At 39.1% G+C, this 15,279-nt stretch overlaps 1 protein-coding gene across 2 annotated transcripts in view; it reads left to right on the top strand.

The window, feature by feature from the left end:
* STX7 (syntaxin 7) overlaps nt 1–15,279 on the top strand; it is a 33,691-nt gene that overhangs the window by 16,945 nt on the left and 1,467 nt on the right. For both annotated transcript variants that reach the window (XM_075087653.1, XM_075087654.1), the window contains exons 3-9: nt 4,768–4,837; nt 6,674–6,764; nt 8,477–8,614; nt 9,343–9,395; nt 10,170–10,260; nt 11,562–11,634; nt 12,606–12,688. In XM_075087653.1, the coding sequence (XP_074943754.1) occupies nt 4,768–4,837; nt 6,674–6,764; nt 8,477–8,614; nt 9,343–9,395; nt 10,170–10,260; nt 11,562–11,634; nt 12,606–12,688 (599 nt within the window). The remainder of the gene's footprint in view (nt 1–4,767; nt 4,838–6,673; nt 6,765–8,476; nt 8,615–9,342; nt 9,396–10,169; nt 10,261–11,561; nt 11,635–12,605; nt 12,689–15,279) is intronic.

The raw sequence follows: 15,279 nt of genomic DNA, 5'->3' as shown, positions 1-15,279 counted from the left end.
ATAACTTTGTTTGCTCCTGTGTTCTTGGAAGCAAGAAGTTATTTACATTTTGGTCTTCATTGTGTTAAATTATTTATTTGTATCTTTAAGTTTGAAACTTTCTGTGTCATCTTAAACATTTTCCTGTTCAAGGAGCAGAAACAGCATTTACTTGTGGCAATGGAACAGCTTTGCAGATGTGACTGAAAAACAAGGGAAGATGAGGAGAAAGGAGACGAAACTTTCTTCTTTCCCAGCTAGCTAAAAGCCGGCTGTTAAGCAAGGATAGCGTGTGATCCAATATGTGAAATACATTCTTACCTATGGAAAAAATAATATGTAATGCAGATCTGGCAGGAACATGTTTCTCAAATACTCCTACCTGCTAAAGAATGTAAATATTTGCACTGTAAATCTCACTACTCCTGTAGCTCATGTGGAGAAAAGGAGGATTTTTATATGAGACAGTATTACTATTTTTTCCTGTGCCCTTTTTCTGTTGTCTTTAACTAGAAGGAGAGCTTCCACTGACTAGAAAGGGAGCCACTGTTTGACTTGGTAAAAGTAAACATGAGCTGACGGTTAAATCATTTTCTCTGCAGGAATTCAGGTTAGGTCTTAATTGTTTCTCTGGCTCATCATTAACTGTGTCTGACCTGTTCCTGAGCATGTGACCGGTCTGAGAGTAGTCGAGTAGCTTTCATCAGGTAATAGTTATGTATCATGAGATCTAGATCAGGAATGCCACAAAGCCAAGTGAAAAATCTTCGTACTAATACGGTATTGCTTCTTCCTAATACAGTCTCAATTTCAGGTGGAAAAAGTGAGATTCTTTTCTTTTGCATGTGAGAGAGCAGTTGCTTGGAGAAAATGCATTTTGTTTGCATGGTATCGTGCACCCTGCTTCCTGCGCTGCCCCGTTCCCAAGGGGGACTTGCCTTCTGCAGTGGCTCATTGCCAGCCCACAGCTATCAAGGTGCTGCTCCTGCAGGATTGCAGTATGAGCCCTGAAAGCGCTGTTGATCTTCATTATATGCAAACATCTGCCCTGATCTTCAGCGTAGAAGTGGGTGCAGGAGTTAGCACGCATCAGACGGAGGCTGTTGCCATATCCTGGTGACTTTGGTGAGGAACACACCTGCATGCACGTGGTGTGTGCCCTTCTGCAGCTCCTGAGCAAAGTCCAGCAGCTACCTGTGCGTACCCAAGGAACCTGAGCTAAAGTCAGACTTTGCACTGAAGTGTATTAAAATAATTTACAAGATCCAGTCAGGCTCTGTTACAGGATTGGTAGTGCCCAGAAGGACAGGAGGGATGTCTGGTAGTCTTATTACTCCTGTCTTTCAGGGTTCCTTGGGAAGTTGGAAGAATCAGGAAGTGGGGAAAGGAAGACTATAAAGGGTGAGGTAACCTAGGAACCCATCAAAACTGTGCTCTGATCTTTGGTCCCTGACTGTTACCGGTATGCTTGCAGTGCAGAGCTAGGACTTTGTGAGTTAGGCCTAAGCGTTTGGCTGTCCAGGACACTTGAGCATTGCCAAAGCAGCTGCCAGGTACCTTGATGTGCCAGCCTGAACGCCCTGCACAAGGGTGAAAAGCTGGTTATATGGGCAAGGCAGTACCATTATAAATACCACCACCAGCAGTGAAGCTAGGAACTTTGGAGCCTCTGTTTTGTGAAGAGTAATCCTAGGTTTCCAGAAGTTTTGCTCTCCTTCTTCAGTGCCAAAACCACCTTCCTGCTTGTTTCCCAAATGGGGCTGTGGAAGGAGCCAACAGAGACGTTTCTACAGTCTAACCTTCAGGAGGAGACACTAAGGCTACCCCGCTTTTCCTTTGAGGAAAGGTACGGGTAGTGACTTTTATCTAAGAAGTTTCTAAGCCATTTCTTGCTTTGAGCTTTGGGTCAAATTTTGTAAGGTCTCTATGTGTACATGTGAGGGAACAAGACCCTTTACCTCTGTGATCCAGGTAGTAATGTCTTAAAGCCTATTTTAAAGTTTGTTTTTTATCAGTAAAGCTATACAAGTTTGTGAGTCTGGACAAATGCCTGGAGTTTAGGTGGTTTTGTGATTATATATGTAATATTATATCAAATGCTTTTGGTTTTTTGTCTGTATATACTCTAACATATTTGTATTAATAAGATGGATTTCTTTAACCCATGAACCTGCAGGTATATACTGTAAATCCAGATTTCAGGAGAGTCACCTTCTCTGCTTAATATGTTATACTGGTCCTACCAACTTGCCTTGGCTTTTTTTATGAAGACAGCTTCACAAGTGCTGCTGGAGACTGTTGACCACAATTTATTTGTACTGCTCTGCCTTTTTCTGTTTGCTTACTTGAATAAGCAAAGTTTCACTTTGCAATGCAGCATATTTCATATGAACAAAAAATTAAAAAGAGAAATGCTGTTGTTTTTTTCTGGATAATATCCTTATTGTAAAATGTTAAGGTGGAAAATGCTAAATTACAGGAAGGCCCAGAAAAATTGGTGTCATTTCAGTCCCTGTTTTTTCTCCTTGAGGTTTGAGATCCTGTTAGCACTTTGCTATTTTGATGCATGCTTACAGACTTCTTGGTGACGTGTGTTTTAATTTTGTGCTGAATTCTTGAATCACAAGACCTGAACTGGGATGAACTTCCCTCTGCCTGGGATTGTATAACTGAACAGCTACGTGGTGCTGGCTTTTAGTTTTCCCTCAATACTTGTGTTTAGTTTTAGAAGTAGGATAAATATCTAATTAACTTGACATGCAAATATTTTAAGTTTAGGCTTTGTTTCATAGAATTTTTCAAGTGAGAGCCTTTGTTTAAAACACAAGCCTGTAGTTTCTTTATTTGCAGTTAAATTATGCATCTCTAGGTGGCGGTAGGACACACCGGTACTTTTTCCATCTGCAAAACAGCTGTTAACAGAGTCCTTGCAGTTTGTTTTGGTTTTGTTTTTTATTCTCCCTGTAAAAGTACATCCAGAATACCCGAGCACCTTGGCTCATGAATCAGAAGGGAGGGTGCCTTGGAACAAATACAGGATAATTTGTGTTCAGTTTTATAGATACTAAAACTTCACACTGTTGAAGGGAACACTGGCCAGTTACCTTTTTGTTTGTTTGTTTTAAAACAATGCGTTATGCTGAACATAAAAGGAAGGCTTATTTATCCAAAGCCGGTATTTCTCAGTACGTGTGACCAGCTCCAGCTGCCGAGGAGCGGGACGGAGGACCTGTCAGCCCCGGCAGGCAGGAGATCCCCACCGGCCAGGGAAGGGCTGGCGCTCGGCAGCAGGTGGCGACTGTAGACAAAATTAAAACATTTTCACTTATGTTTTGCTGCTTTTCAGCTCAATTAAAATACAAGCTGCGTGAAACCCATCTTACAGTGCTGTTCCCCTCAGTCATTTTTTTAGTAGTTCATGTCCACTCAATTCCCCAAAGACTTCTGCCTTGATGTATTTGATTTTCATCTCATGCAAAACTTGGGTACTAAGTTTCCCCTTTTTTTGGTATCTTCATTACCTGGGTGTGCACAGAGGGAATAGGTACTAGCAGCAGTCAACATCGTGACATTATGTAAAGCAGTGTAGAAAACCCAGTCTCCTCTAATTCGCTGGAGATTCATTATGAAATAGAGATTAGGATTAATGTTCTAAGGAATTCCAGTTTTATCTAACTACTTAATGTAAGTCACAGGTAACTTACTTCTTGTAACTGAAGCTCTGTGCGTTAAAGATCTCTTCCATGGTATATGGAAAAAACCCTTTTTTTTTTTTTTAAATAGTTTTCTTCATTAGTTAGAGATGTATTTTACTGCAATTTTAACTCTATTTAGGAAAAATAAAAGATAGTGTGCTAGTAAAGTGAGGATCCCACGTACTATCATACCGTCATATTTTCTACGGACTGTGTGGTACACCAGTCTGCCTGGGGAGACCTACAGAAATACAGGAAAGGCAAGTCTACTACTAGCTGAGCTCAAGCAAAAATAAGTTATTTTGCCTATGTATTCTTTCATTTTAGAAGATGTGAGGATGTTAAGCTGAGATAAAGCACACTGAAGATATTAGTTTTGCAGTGTGATAAACTGCATATTCTTGAAGTGTCTGTCCATTTTTGTCCTTGCTTTCTCATGTGACAGTAAAATGTATTACACTGAAAAGAAAGCTCAGATGATGTGTCGCTTTTTGCAGTTCAAAACTATGTTTTATGAAATACACTTAAAAATCATGCGTGGTTTGTATCCCACATTTAAAAATTTAAGGATCTCAAAATTACAATTTAAACCTGGACCCTTTTTTCTTTGTTTTTTAATGTGCTGTAAGCCCCTGAATGCTTTGTTGCTGTTTCTTCATTAATGGACAGGTTCTTAGATATTTGTGTATGAAAATGTCATGGCAGTCTTTTGTATGGCTTTCCAAAAGGACATGCTTAAAATATTATTAAACTAGAATAAGAATTGTGCTGGTTATTTTAAAAATTAAAAAGCCTGATTTATACTTATTATAGTGAAACTATTAACTGATAGTTAAATTGCCTGTTTCTGTCTAGACACTTGAATAAATTCCCATCCTTTATAAGAAACCCTAGGCTTTGTCTTTGACTTGGCAAAAACCATTCACTAGTTGTTCTGGGGCTTCTTAAGTGAAGTCTTTGTAGTAGGTTGAAAAAGTCCGGAGTATCAGCTTCTGTTAACTTTTATGGCTTTAGAATTGTCAAGCAAAAATGCGTAAAATTAAGTGGGAATTGTCTGTGCCCCATTAAAATTTCTCTTCCTCTTCACAAACAGCTGCTGAAATACAAAGAATACTACATCAGCTCGGAACACCCCAAGACACGCCTGAGTTGAGGCAACAGCTGTGAGTACTTCACATGAAAATGTTTAATTTTATTGCATTGTAAACAATCTCCTGGTAGGTGATGAGGTGTTTTTTTGTTAGGCAGAGCGCTTGATCTCACTGAGAAAGTAGAGTATAGACAAATGCTTGAAATTTAAATGTTGCGATGCCCTTTTAAAAATTAATCTTGGATCACCTTTGTAAACTAGAATCAGCAGTATCCATACATCTATAAAACCTATGTTGTATGTCAGCAAAGGGAAAGGGGCAGGACCAGAAAGCAATGTCACTGTTTTAAAACCAAACACCCACACCCCTCCACTGCAGTCAACTCTTCAAATCTATCTGTATAAGTTTCACAAGGTAATGAATATATTTGGGTTTTTTTTGAAATGTGATATTGGGGTAGAGAGGGGAATGTCTTTTTAGTGATGAAAGCTACAGTAAGGGATGGCATTATAGAATAAACATGTACCAGAAATACTAAAATAGCAGAAGTGAAATAAAGCTCCAAGGCAGATGCTGTGGTGTAGTTCAGTCATCTGAAGGGGGACTTTCATTAATACGCCACCAGCAGAGACAGTCAGCTGCTCTCTACTTCTCTGCATAGCCTAATGAACTGGTATGGGTTTTTCCATTAAATTCCTTGACCACATTAATCTCAGCATCATACATGCATGTAAGCGACGCGTTGTGCTAACTCTGTGGGTGAGAAAGTTGGCAGTCTTCAGTGTGGTTAATGCCGCACTGTGGCCGTTGACTAGGAGAAGGAGGTGTGTATTGGACCAAAGGCATATTCATCTTGTGTGAACAGCCAAATTGCTTTATAATAGCCAGAGTTTAGGGCACGTAGCATTAGCCAGGCACAATCCACAGTGGATGTCCTACTGGAGACTGCGAATAGGTGAAGATCAACATATAGTTTATGCAGTTAACCAGACAGGATCTAGGCATAAATTCACAAGTAAACAGGATTGAAACTGTTGTGAAGGACACCTTCCAGTCCCTTTCTGGAGGTAATATATATGGTAAGCTTCTCTGAGTTTTCTTCTGTCCCTTTTTCACTTGTCTGAACATCTGGCCCTTCCTTTCATGTTGGTATGTATCTGAAGTTATTTGATTACTTTAAATATTGATGTTGATTGTAGGTTTCCAGATAAAACCTTTTTATATACACTGGGGAGGAGGATGCAAAAGCAGGTAAAGAGTTTGAGTTGTTCCAGGGAAAAAATATGAAATTTGGTAAAGGAGTGTGCGACAATATCAGAAGCAAAGAGATGAAGCCCCAAAAATAGCAATGCTGCTGAAGAGACCTTTTTTCTTTTTTTAAGTTTGCAGCTAAGTTTGCAGCTGGGAGAATATAGATCTCTTTGGATAAGCTTCCCAGTAACTATCAGGAATTAACCTTTCATGAACTGCAGTATTGGAATTATATTCAAGCCACAGTATGTTCTTCTGTATAGAAAAAACTTGGTCTTTTCTACAGTTATTCTGAACTCAGAAATGACCAGGTGTTTCCAGCTATTGATAGCCTCAAAAGGACTATGAAAAGCATGTTTAGATATTCATAATAACTAGAAACCTATTGCTGCACACCAGGAAAAGAGAAGAAACCTCAAAAAAAAAAACCCCAAACAAAAAAAGGGTGATTAATGAGATGCTGTCACACGGAGGAACACACCTTTAGCATCTGTCCTGCCTGAAATCCATGGTGTCAAACGTTTACAGTGAAGAACAGAATAAAGGCGGCTTCGTCCATTTTAGAGAAGCATTTAGTACTGCTGCTTTTCTGAGAATTAGTGACATTCAAACAAAGGAACTGAAGGGTCTCTAATGAAACTTTGTGTTTGGTTTTAGGCAACAGAAGCAGCAATATACCAATCAGCTTGCCAAAGAAACTGACAAATACATTAAAGAGTTTGGATCTTTGCCTGCAACAAGCGAACAGGTAAAAAAAAACAAAGAGCATGGCTTGTTTGACTGTCACATTGGCTCATGTAGAGTATTTGGGTGACTTCAGTTCTCCTTTTGTCTTCATTCTTGTGCACCTCACCAGGCCTTCAAAGTGCTGTTTAATTAGTCAACACATTTGCACAACAGGGACATTTACAACATAAGAATATTTTGTTGCAGTCCAGACTTGTTCTAAGGTTGGTTTTATGTATCAGGAACAAGGTAGTTTGACTGAAATGGTAGGAATCAAGGCAGTGCGCTGTGTCTGTGATTTCAGGTAGCTGGGCACTTTGTGACCCATTGCAATGATGCTAAGAGACTCCATAGGCACTCTGACTGCTTCCAGGGTCAAGGAATTGTGTGCCAAAACTTCTTGCAGGGCAGGTGGCCAGACCTGTTAACCCACTGTCAAAATAATTTGATTATGCATAGTGGGTCTGTTCTACATCACTCAGCTCAGCATATATGCTATGACTTGTCTACAGGCTTTTACTTTCTTAGGAGGACTGGACAGAACCTATTACTAAAACAACTTCTGCAGTCTTTAAACTGCTTCCTTCCCAGGTCTGTGTAAAATCTAGGCAGGAGGTAATGTGTGAAGTGGCTGTTGTCATTAGCACACTCCTGTCTGCCATCCTGTGGTTTCTTATCCTAGCAAAATCTGTCACTTAAATAAGGGAAGAGCAACAGGATCCCAGAAAACATGGATTCAGGTTATTGTCTCTCAGACAACTTGCCTGGTCTGTGGCTGGTTACCAAAGAGCCCTTAGAAAAATGAATTGCCCTGAAACACTGAATTTGAATGCCAGGCTATGATCCATGTGTACTCATTCTGTCAAGCTGTAGACTTCTAATAGAGGCATTAAAACTTGGTCTTGGTATAGAACCTCTAGGTCAGGCAAAGTATGTTTGGGGTTTTTTTTTTTTTTAAATGATGTCTCTTTTTCTTAATCTTGGAGCTGAAAAGTTGGTGCTGAGATGTTTTACTCTTTAATGTTACATCTTTTACCATGACCATCTTCTTCAAAGCTACCTCCCAGTGAAATGCACAAATAACAGCTTGAATGAATGGCAAATTGTAGCCTCTCAGAAATTTGGAAGGAAGGGTTGATGTAATATATACATTTAGGGAAATATGGTGCAGGCTCTCCTAAGTGCCTAGTATTCCTCTTCCCTCCCCTACATTTAGAGAGAAAAAAAAAAAGTTAGAACACGTATGTTTGTACCAGCTCTTAAGCACTCAAGGAAGGATGCAAACCCACTCCTGGATGCAGCTCAATATGTATTTCCAGCATTTATGTGAAATACACGTGAAGTGCCCTGTTCATTTTCTGCACTTTTCGCCCCCATTCAGTCACCTTTTTGCATATTTTAGCTTCAAAATATTTCACACTTAAACAGTAGGTTTTATAATCAACAGATAATAAGGAAGGTAGAAAATTTCTTGTCTCTGCCCATTTCTCATTTCTATCTGTTAAATTAAACAATATATTGGTTTCCTCTTTAAATGCCTTAAATTGTGGCAGAGTTGTGTGATCCCAGAGGGAAGGAAGGTTGTCCGTGCAGTTGCCAATGGTTTTGTAGACAGCCTTCGCTTATACCTACTTAGAAAAAAACAGTACATGCCTTAGCATTGAGCAGCCTGGAAATGACAGAGCCTTGAAAAGCCTGAGCTCATTTGACTTGGTAAAACCTTTTTTCCTATAGCGTCAGAGAAAAATACAGAAAGACCGTCTTGTGGGCGAGTTCACCACAGCACTAACAAATTTCCAACGACTCCAAAGGCAAGCTGCTGAGAAAGAAAAAGACTTTGTAGCCAGAGTAAGAGCCAGCTCAAGGGTATCTGTAAGTATCAGAAAATGAGCCATTATACTGTGATTACAATGGTGTTAGTGGTGTTCGGTATTAGACTTGCCTCTGTAATGCTACTTACGAAAGCTCATGTCTAACTCCAAATACTGCAGAATGTATGCAATACAATTATAAGCATATAATTGTAAGCTTTCTTTGCTCATTTTTCTGCATAGCTGAATTACACAGTTCACTTTATAGTAAAGGCTGAAGTAAGCTGTAATGAACCCCCACTGAAAACTGTAACTTTTCCCTTTGTTACACAAAGGCATGAACTGCCCCTGGTTTCATGTCATAATCTTGCAAAAGCAAGTTTTAGTAGATTTTGAAATGCTTTTGCTGGACTTTTAGGTATCAACAGATTTTTTTCCTACGGAGAAGAATAACTTGCCAAATTTTTATGCAGTATTAAAGTGAAGAAGTGCTGAAGAGCTCAAGCTTTTCCTTGTTAACATATTAATCTTGCCTTTTTACTCTGTGCCAAACACACATTGCTGTACTTGTAAATTTTAGCAGGCAGTTACTGAGCTGAATGTTTTTGCTTATATTTCAGCTTTATGTATGCATAAAGCAAAATCAGGATGAGAACATGTTAAATCATGTTTCAGTTTGAAGTTGACTACTTATAAACCTCGTAATATTGACTCATTATAGAAATGCTGACAGTGCTTCTTTCAGGGCCATAACATTTTTATTTATTTTTTTAAACACTGATCATGTAGGGTGGTGCTCCTGAAGATAGCTACAAAGAAGGAACACTTGTCTCTTGGGACAGGTAGGCTGAACTTTTTAATGAGTCTTAACCTAGCTCAGAATAATAAATGGCCTGTGGGGAAGCCAGCTGACGAAATCCTTTGTTTTTCCTTTATATTTCTTTTTCTGATCAATTGCCTTTTCTTTGAGGGAATTGGGATAGGTTGTTCAGTCAGGTTTTCTTCCACAGGGTAAGTGTAGAGAAGAGGCTTTTTGGTGGGATAGGTGGGAAGAAAGAGGAGCAGTTCACATCATCTCCCCCTTTTTCCCCATGCTTTGGCTTCAGTCATCGTCTTAAGCTGCCCCAAGTCTGTACCTGGGCTTTGTGAGACCCAAACTTAGGTAAGCACGGTCCAAACTGTGAATAGAGTAAAAACGTTAATCTGTGATAAAAGGGTCCAGTGTTTACTGGGATCTCACGTTGCTTTCATACTCTCCAAAACTGCTTCTCAGTCTCAGATTCTGTTTTGTTGACTAGCTTGCTTTTGCTTCAGATGGATACAAACTCTGCAGTTCATAATTCAGAAGAAACTTTGCCCTTGTATTTATAGTGGGAATTTCCAATCAGCTAACTCAACGCTACGTGCAACTTTACTACAGCAGCAGCTTCCTATGCTAAAGGTGTGATTGCTAGACCTTCCCTGTTAGCTAGACAGGCAAGGGTAAAAATATGCATTTTGTTAACTGATAATGTAAAGTATGTTCTATGTATTTAACTGTCGTTTTATTCTTCTGAGTTATTTCTCATCATGCCTGTTCAATTATGGGTGGTTTTTTTTGTTTGTTTGTTTGACAGTCAACCGCAAGCACAAGTGCAAGATGAAGAAATTACAGAAGATGACCTCCGTCTTATTGAGGAGAGGGAATCTTCCATTAGGCAGCTTGAGGTATGTACAAGTGGTTTTACAGCAGAATATGCTTCTAATGTTTCCAAAGAAAAAACATCTTATAGTGGTATGAGCCTTAACTGCAGACATTAGTCTTGAGGGGTTAGGGTTTGTTTGTGGGTGTGGGTTTTTTTTCTTCAAAACTACAGGTATTGCTTTTAGATGGTCTGTGAAATGTTCAATAGAAATCTACTGTATGAAAGCCATGCTTTGATACTGTGTTTAACTTCAGTGGTTCAGTTATGGAATAAAAGAGTGCTCATGTGATTGCATGAAAAAAATATATATCCTTTTTTCCCAACACAGTGGTCATATTATGTAACCTTTTTTAACAGTGACTATAAAAGAAGTAAATTCATACCTTTCCTCCCATGTATTTCCAATGTATTGTTCAGCATTTTCATTTTGTAAACTTTTTCTTTTTTGAACTCTTCTTCTGGAAATACTGTAATTAAGGTCTTGTCAAAAAGTTAAAGCATTTAAAAACAAGATGTAAACTACACAGAAAAATGCCACGTGATGAAATACTGACATCAAGAGACTCTGTGAAGACAAAATGAATTTTTCCAGCCAGTCTGGAATCAGCATCTCTGCCATCAACAAGAAAGATACTGGAACTAGGGTTTGTCAGAAAATGCATGTAGCAAAATCCATTCTATGCATAAATTTTGCAATAATCACTCCCTTGACACCCATACGTTACATACAGTGAATTGAACTAAACATGTATCAATCATTAGTTGAGAAGAGATCATATGCACAGTGGTAACGTGGCATCTATCACTTCATCATAACCAGACAGTAATAGGATAATGTAATATAGGTGCAGCAGCCTGGCCTATTCTAGAGGTAATTTCTGTAAACTGTGCTGCTTCTGAAATTTGTGTGAGTTTGATTAAATAGATGTACTAAAACTAATGCAAAATACTTTCTGCACATGCTTTTATTCATTTGGGTTAAAGGGATAGCTTTTAAGCAAAGTTGGCATGAGCCTGCCTCTTCAGTTAAACTAATACAAGTATGTGTGTAGACGAGCAGTCAGCCGTGAGAGATCCTGTTTGTGATGTGACATGAAGTGTACTCTGTGCACATACTCATCTTCAGTTAGTTTGATTATAATAAACTTGCTGTCATAATACAAGAAATGCCTTCCAAATGAACATATTCAGGTGTTTTTTCATCCTATAGTGTAAAGAGTCATGGATGCCTACTTGGGAGGAGAAGGAGCAGTATCTGTCTCTAAACGCACAGACATCCTGGAATATGTTATGTCAATTGATGTGCTGATTGTTTCCTTGCAGGCAGATATTATGGATATCAATGAAATTTTTAAAGATTTGGGAATGATGATTCATGAGCAAGGTGATATGATAGGTAAGTCCAACTCAATTTTTCTCTGGAAATTTTTTAATTCTGTCTCTCTGCAACAATGTAGAACTTTTTTGCTGGAAAAATTCCTGTAATGAGAATATCAGTGCTAAAGCAAGTCAGGTGCAAGGTGATCATGGGTAGACTGGCTGAGGTGACTCGGAATAGATTAAGAAAGTGTGCTTAAAGTGTAATTTAAGAAAAATATGTTTGGTGTTTTGGGGTTTTTTTTGTTTTTACAAAATGTGTTTAAAAGTAGTTTTGGGAACTGTTTGTACATAAAATTGGACTTCGTGTGGGGAGTTTTACTGTACTGAGTAGCGATATAAGTGTGCAAATTCAGCAAAGGTTCCTGCTTCACCATCCATGCAGACAAGCTTATTCTTTTAATGAAATGTGACTGGAAAATACATTTTCTGAGTGTACTGTTAAACCACACTGTTGTCTGTGTCCAGCATACATTTCCAGGGGTTTTTCTATCACCGTAGCCCATAATTTGTTCAAGATCCCATCATATTTTTTCACAAAAGAAAAATAATCTGTGTCAGTATGATAGAACACCAAACTGGAGTCGTGCCTTTTGGGGTGTTCTGTCTCTCTGTTTCTTCTGACTTCATAGGCCTTAGGGCCTTTTTAATCTGAGCAGAGGGCAGTCAGTAGGAAGTTGGAGGACAGAAAAGTACTGAAAGTTTCTACCCTGGTCAGTTTCTAAGGTTCAGCCCTACTTCTAGAGCAGGGGAGCTGTTACTGACATGAATTCAGCCATTCATTGCCTGGGTGGTTCAGAAATGGACTCAGTCATAAATATCAGATGGGTCAAACTTCCATAATGCAAGGTATAAAACTTTGGATATTGATGAAGACACCAGCAGCTGAGGGGCAGTTATTACATATGCTCTCAAGTGTATTCCAGCATTCCAAACCTTTGACTGGGTTACAACTAACCAAAATTTGAAATCTTTCCTTTTAAAATAAAGACAGCATAGAAGCCAATGTGGAAAATACAGAAGTACATGTGCAGCAAGCAAACCAGCAGTTGTCAAGAGCAGCAAACTACCAGGTAATGTCAATGCTGACAGCCAGTTGTGTGTAACTGTTCCTTCTCAGCAGTCCTGATTTCCACTTACACAGTTCAGATTTTGCTTATCAGTTTCCTCAAGACTTGGAGACTTACTTAAAGGTTTATGTTAGACTACGATGGTATTTCTAGGTCACTATAAAACAAAAGTCAGTGACCTCTGAAAACTTTCAGTTTCCTGTAAAATTAGCCAGGCTGTTGCACAGCACCTGGAGTTATAACTATTTAAAAAAAAAAAAACAAACCCAAACCAACCAACTTTTACAGCTCAAGAAGTAAAAGGCTTTTGTGTACAGAGAGTGAGCCTCTAAAGATCACTGGAGGAGTAGGGAAGGTAGGCAGGGAAGTCTTAAGATGCTGCCACCTAGCATCAATTTTTGCTGTCTAGAATCTTCTCAAAGCTGTATATATCCAGCTTCTGTTATTTGCTACCCTGATGCTAAAAATGTATTTCACACTCTCAAACATTTTTGAAAAGCCTTTTAAATACCTTTAAATGCCACTTCTTTATAGCATTTTTGAACTTGTTAGAAATAATCTTATTAGTAATAAATCTTCTCTCTTTAGTCAGAGTTAGTCCTTAAGACTTTTTTTTTTTTATCCTCTTATGTATGTTAGCAGTAGCCAGGACAGTAAATCAATGACAGAGTATCTGAAGGATTGCCTGCTGATTTCCGAAGTGGGAGAGGAGAAGAGGTAGATGCATCCTTGAACTGTATTCTAGGTGGCACTACCTGCTACATTAAGTATGGTTGATGACTTCCATTTCGATACTGACGAAGTATCAAAGAAAATAGTAGTAGCCAAAATTTTCTGTGGAAGGTGTTCATTTTCTGGTTGAAATTTTAAATGAAAAACTTTGTGCTTTATTTATATATATATTAATATCTTCTGATCTCGAAGGAAGATTATCAAGACTTTTGACAAGCTTCTGTTCAGTGGGTCTTGCAGCAGAGACCAACTACTCCGCAGAGTTGGCCTGTGTTAGAAAGGACTGTATAGTTTGCTTCGGATTTGAACTTGCCTTTGCTTGAAAACTCATCCTTGTTCCAAGAGCCTGAAAAATCATTTCTACTTTCAGCAGGCTTACTTTAATTTCAACAACTATTATATCTGTATGCCCTGACCTCCTCAAGGAAGTGTTAGAGGCCCAGGCATGCTGGCAGAGGTGAGGCTGCACATGGCTGGTACCCTCACAACTCCTGCCTGTGGTTGGACGAGGTACGCACCACCCTTCTGCCATGTGGGGTGCATTCACACAGCAGAGCTGTTTTGGCAAAGCCAGGCTCCTCTCCTTTCTTTCCCCCTTGACCACTGCTGCTTCAGCAGTCAGGGAAATGATGATCAAGCGTATGAGGAGATAAGATCTCCCTGTCTTTAATCCACTAGCTTGCTTAAGCAGTGTTACCTGGAAGTTGTTTTGACTTCCATGCAACGTTGGCAAGAGGTGGTCTCCAGCATGAAAAAGGAAGAGACTGGGAGTGTAAGGAGAGAATCCGGACGCATATTAAATAACAAGAAAGATACTCTAGCAAACAGATTGAGTTGTAGCAAGTAAAATGATGAAATGAAGAAATCTTAGCCTGGCAATGGGAGACGTGACAGTGAGATACTAAACCAGAAGAGAACGGTTAAGACAATAAACTTGGTAGTGTGGCTGGTACTGGGCAGAGAACTGGCAGCTCCAGTGAGGATCTGACACAGATGTGTTCTGCAGGGGGAGAAAATAACCAAAAACACCCAGGCAGAAGAATCTCTGCCAAATCCAGCAAAGTGTGGCTTTGCCTCTGGAGCTGTGGCCTAGAATCTCCAGATTTGAGTGTTATTGTCCCTTGGATGTCAACAAAAGCCTGTGAAACCCACTGGTTATTTCTTTTCCTGCTGTGAAGGAAACCTTCAGATTCCATATCCTTCAGACAAAGGATGACAGACTGCTGCTAGACTTGGGTGCTCTGGCATCTCAAGTTACAGACCTGTATGGGAGGTGCAAAAGTTCTGGACATATTCATAACTTAGTTTATTGTAGTGACATCTGTGTAACTGGGTCTCTAGCCAGGTCTCTCTTTTGGGTTTTTTTTTTCCTTCTTTTCTTCCTTTAAGAGCAAGTTGTACCTAAGAAACTTCACAAAAACAACTTTAAAATAACTCTGTGAATAGATGCAAAGCCAGTCTTCCAGAAGTCTAAATTGCAGTCCTTTGTCCCTGTCTGTATATACATGAACAGGCTTTAAATATTTTTTTTTCTAGCAGATCATTTCTACCTCCTCTGCTGTGCAGATCAATTGTCTGTTTTCCTCTGTACGTGGTTGTCTGCTCTCTCACATTTTCTTTCCCCCAGTACCCTAATTACATCCATTCATTGCGTTACTGCATTCTCTTTCACTAGTTTATTATGTATGCCAGAAAATACCACTGAAATCATTCTGTTGAATAATATAGCCATAAAAGTAAGTCATGGATAACTTCGCTCTTTTTTTTTTTTTCTTGAACAATTTTATATGACTTGTTAGTAAGGACACAATTTAGTTAGATTGCAGAAGCAGTAGTACTGTAAAAGCATTTGAGCAGTCTTC

The sequence above is a fragment of the Phalacrocorax aristotelis genome, chromosome 3 (assembly GCF_949628215.1).
Source record: "Phalacrocorax aristotelis chromosome 3, bGulAri2.1, whole genome shotgun sequence".
NCBI classification, from domain to species: Eukaryota; Metazoa; Chordata; class Aves; order Suliformes; family Phalacrocoracidae; genus Phalacrocorax; species Phalacrocorax aristotelis.
The sequence above is the reverse complement of the archived record's forward strand: the minus strand, read 5'-3'. Positions and strand labels throughout refer to the sequence as shown.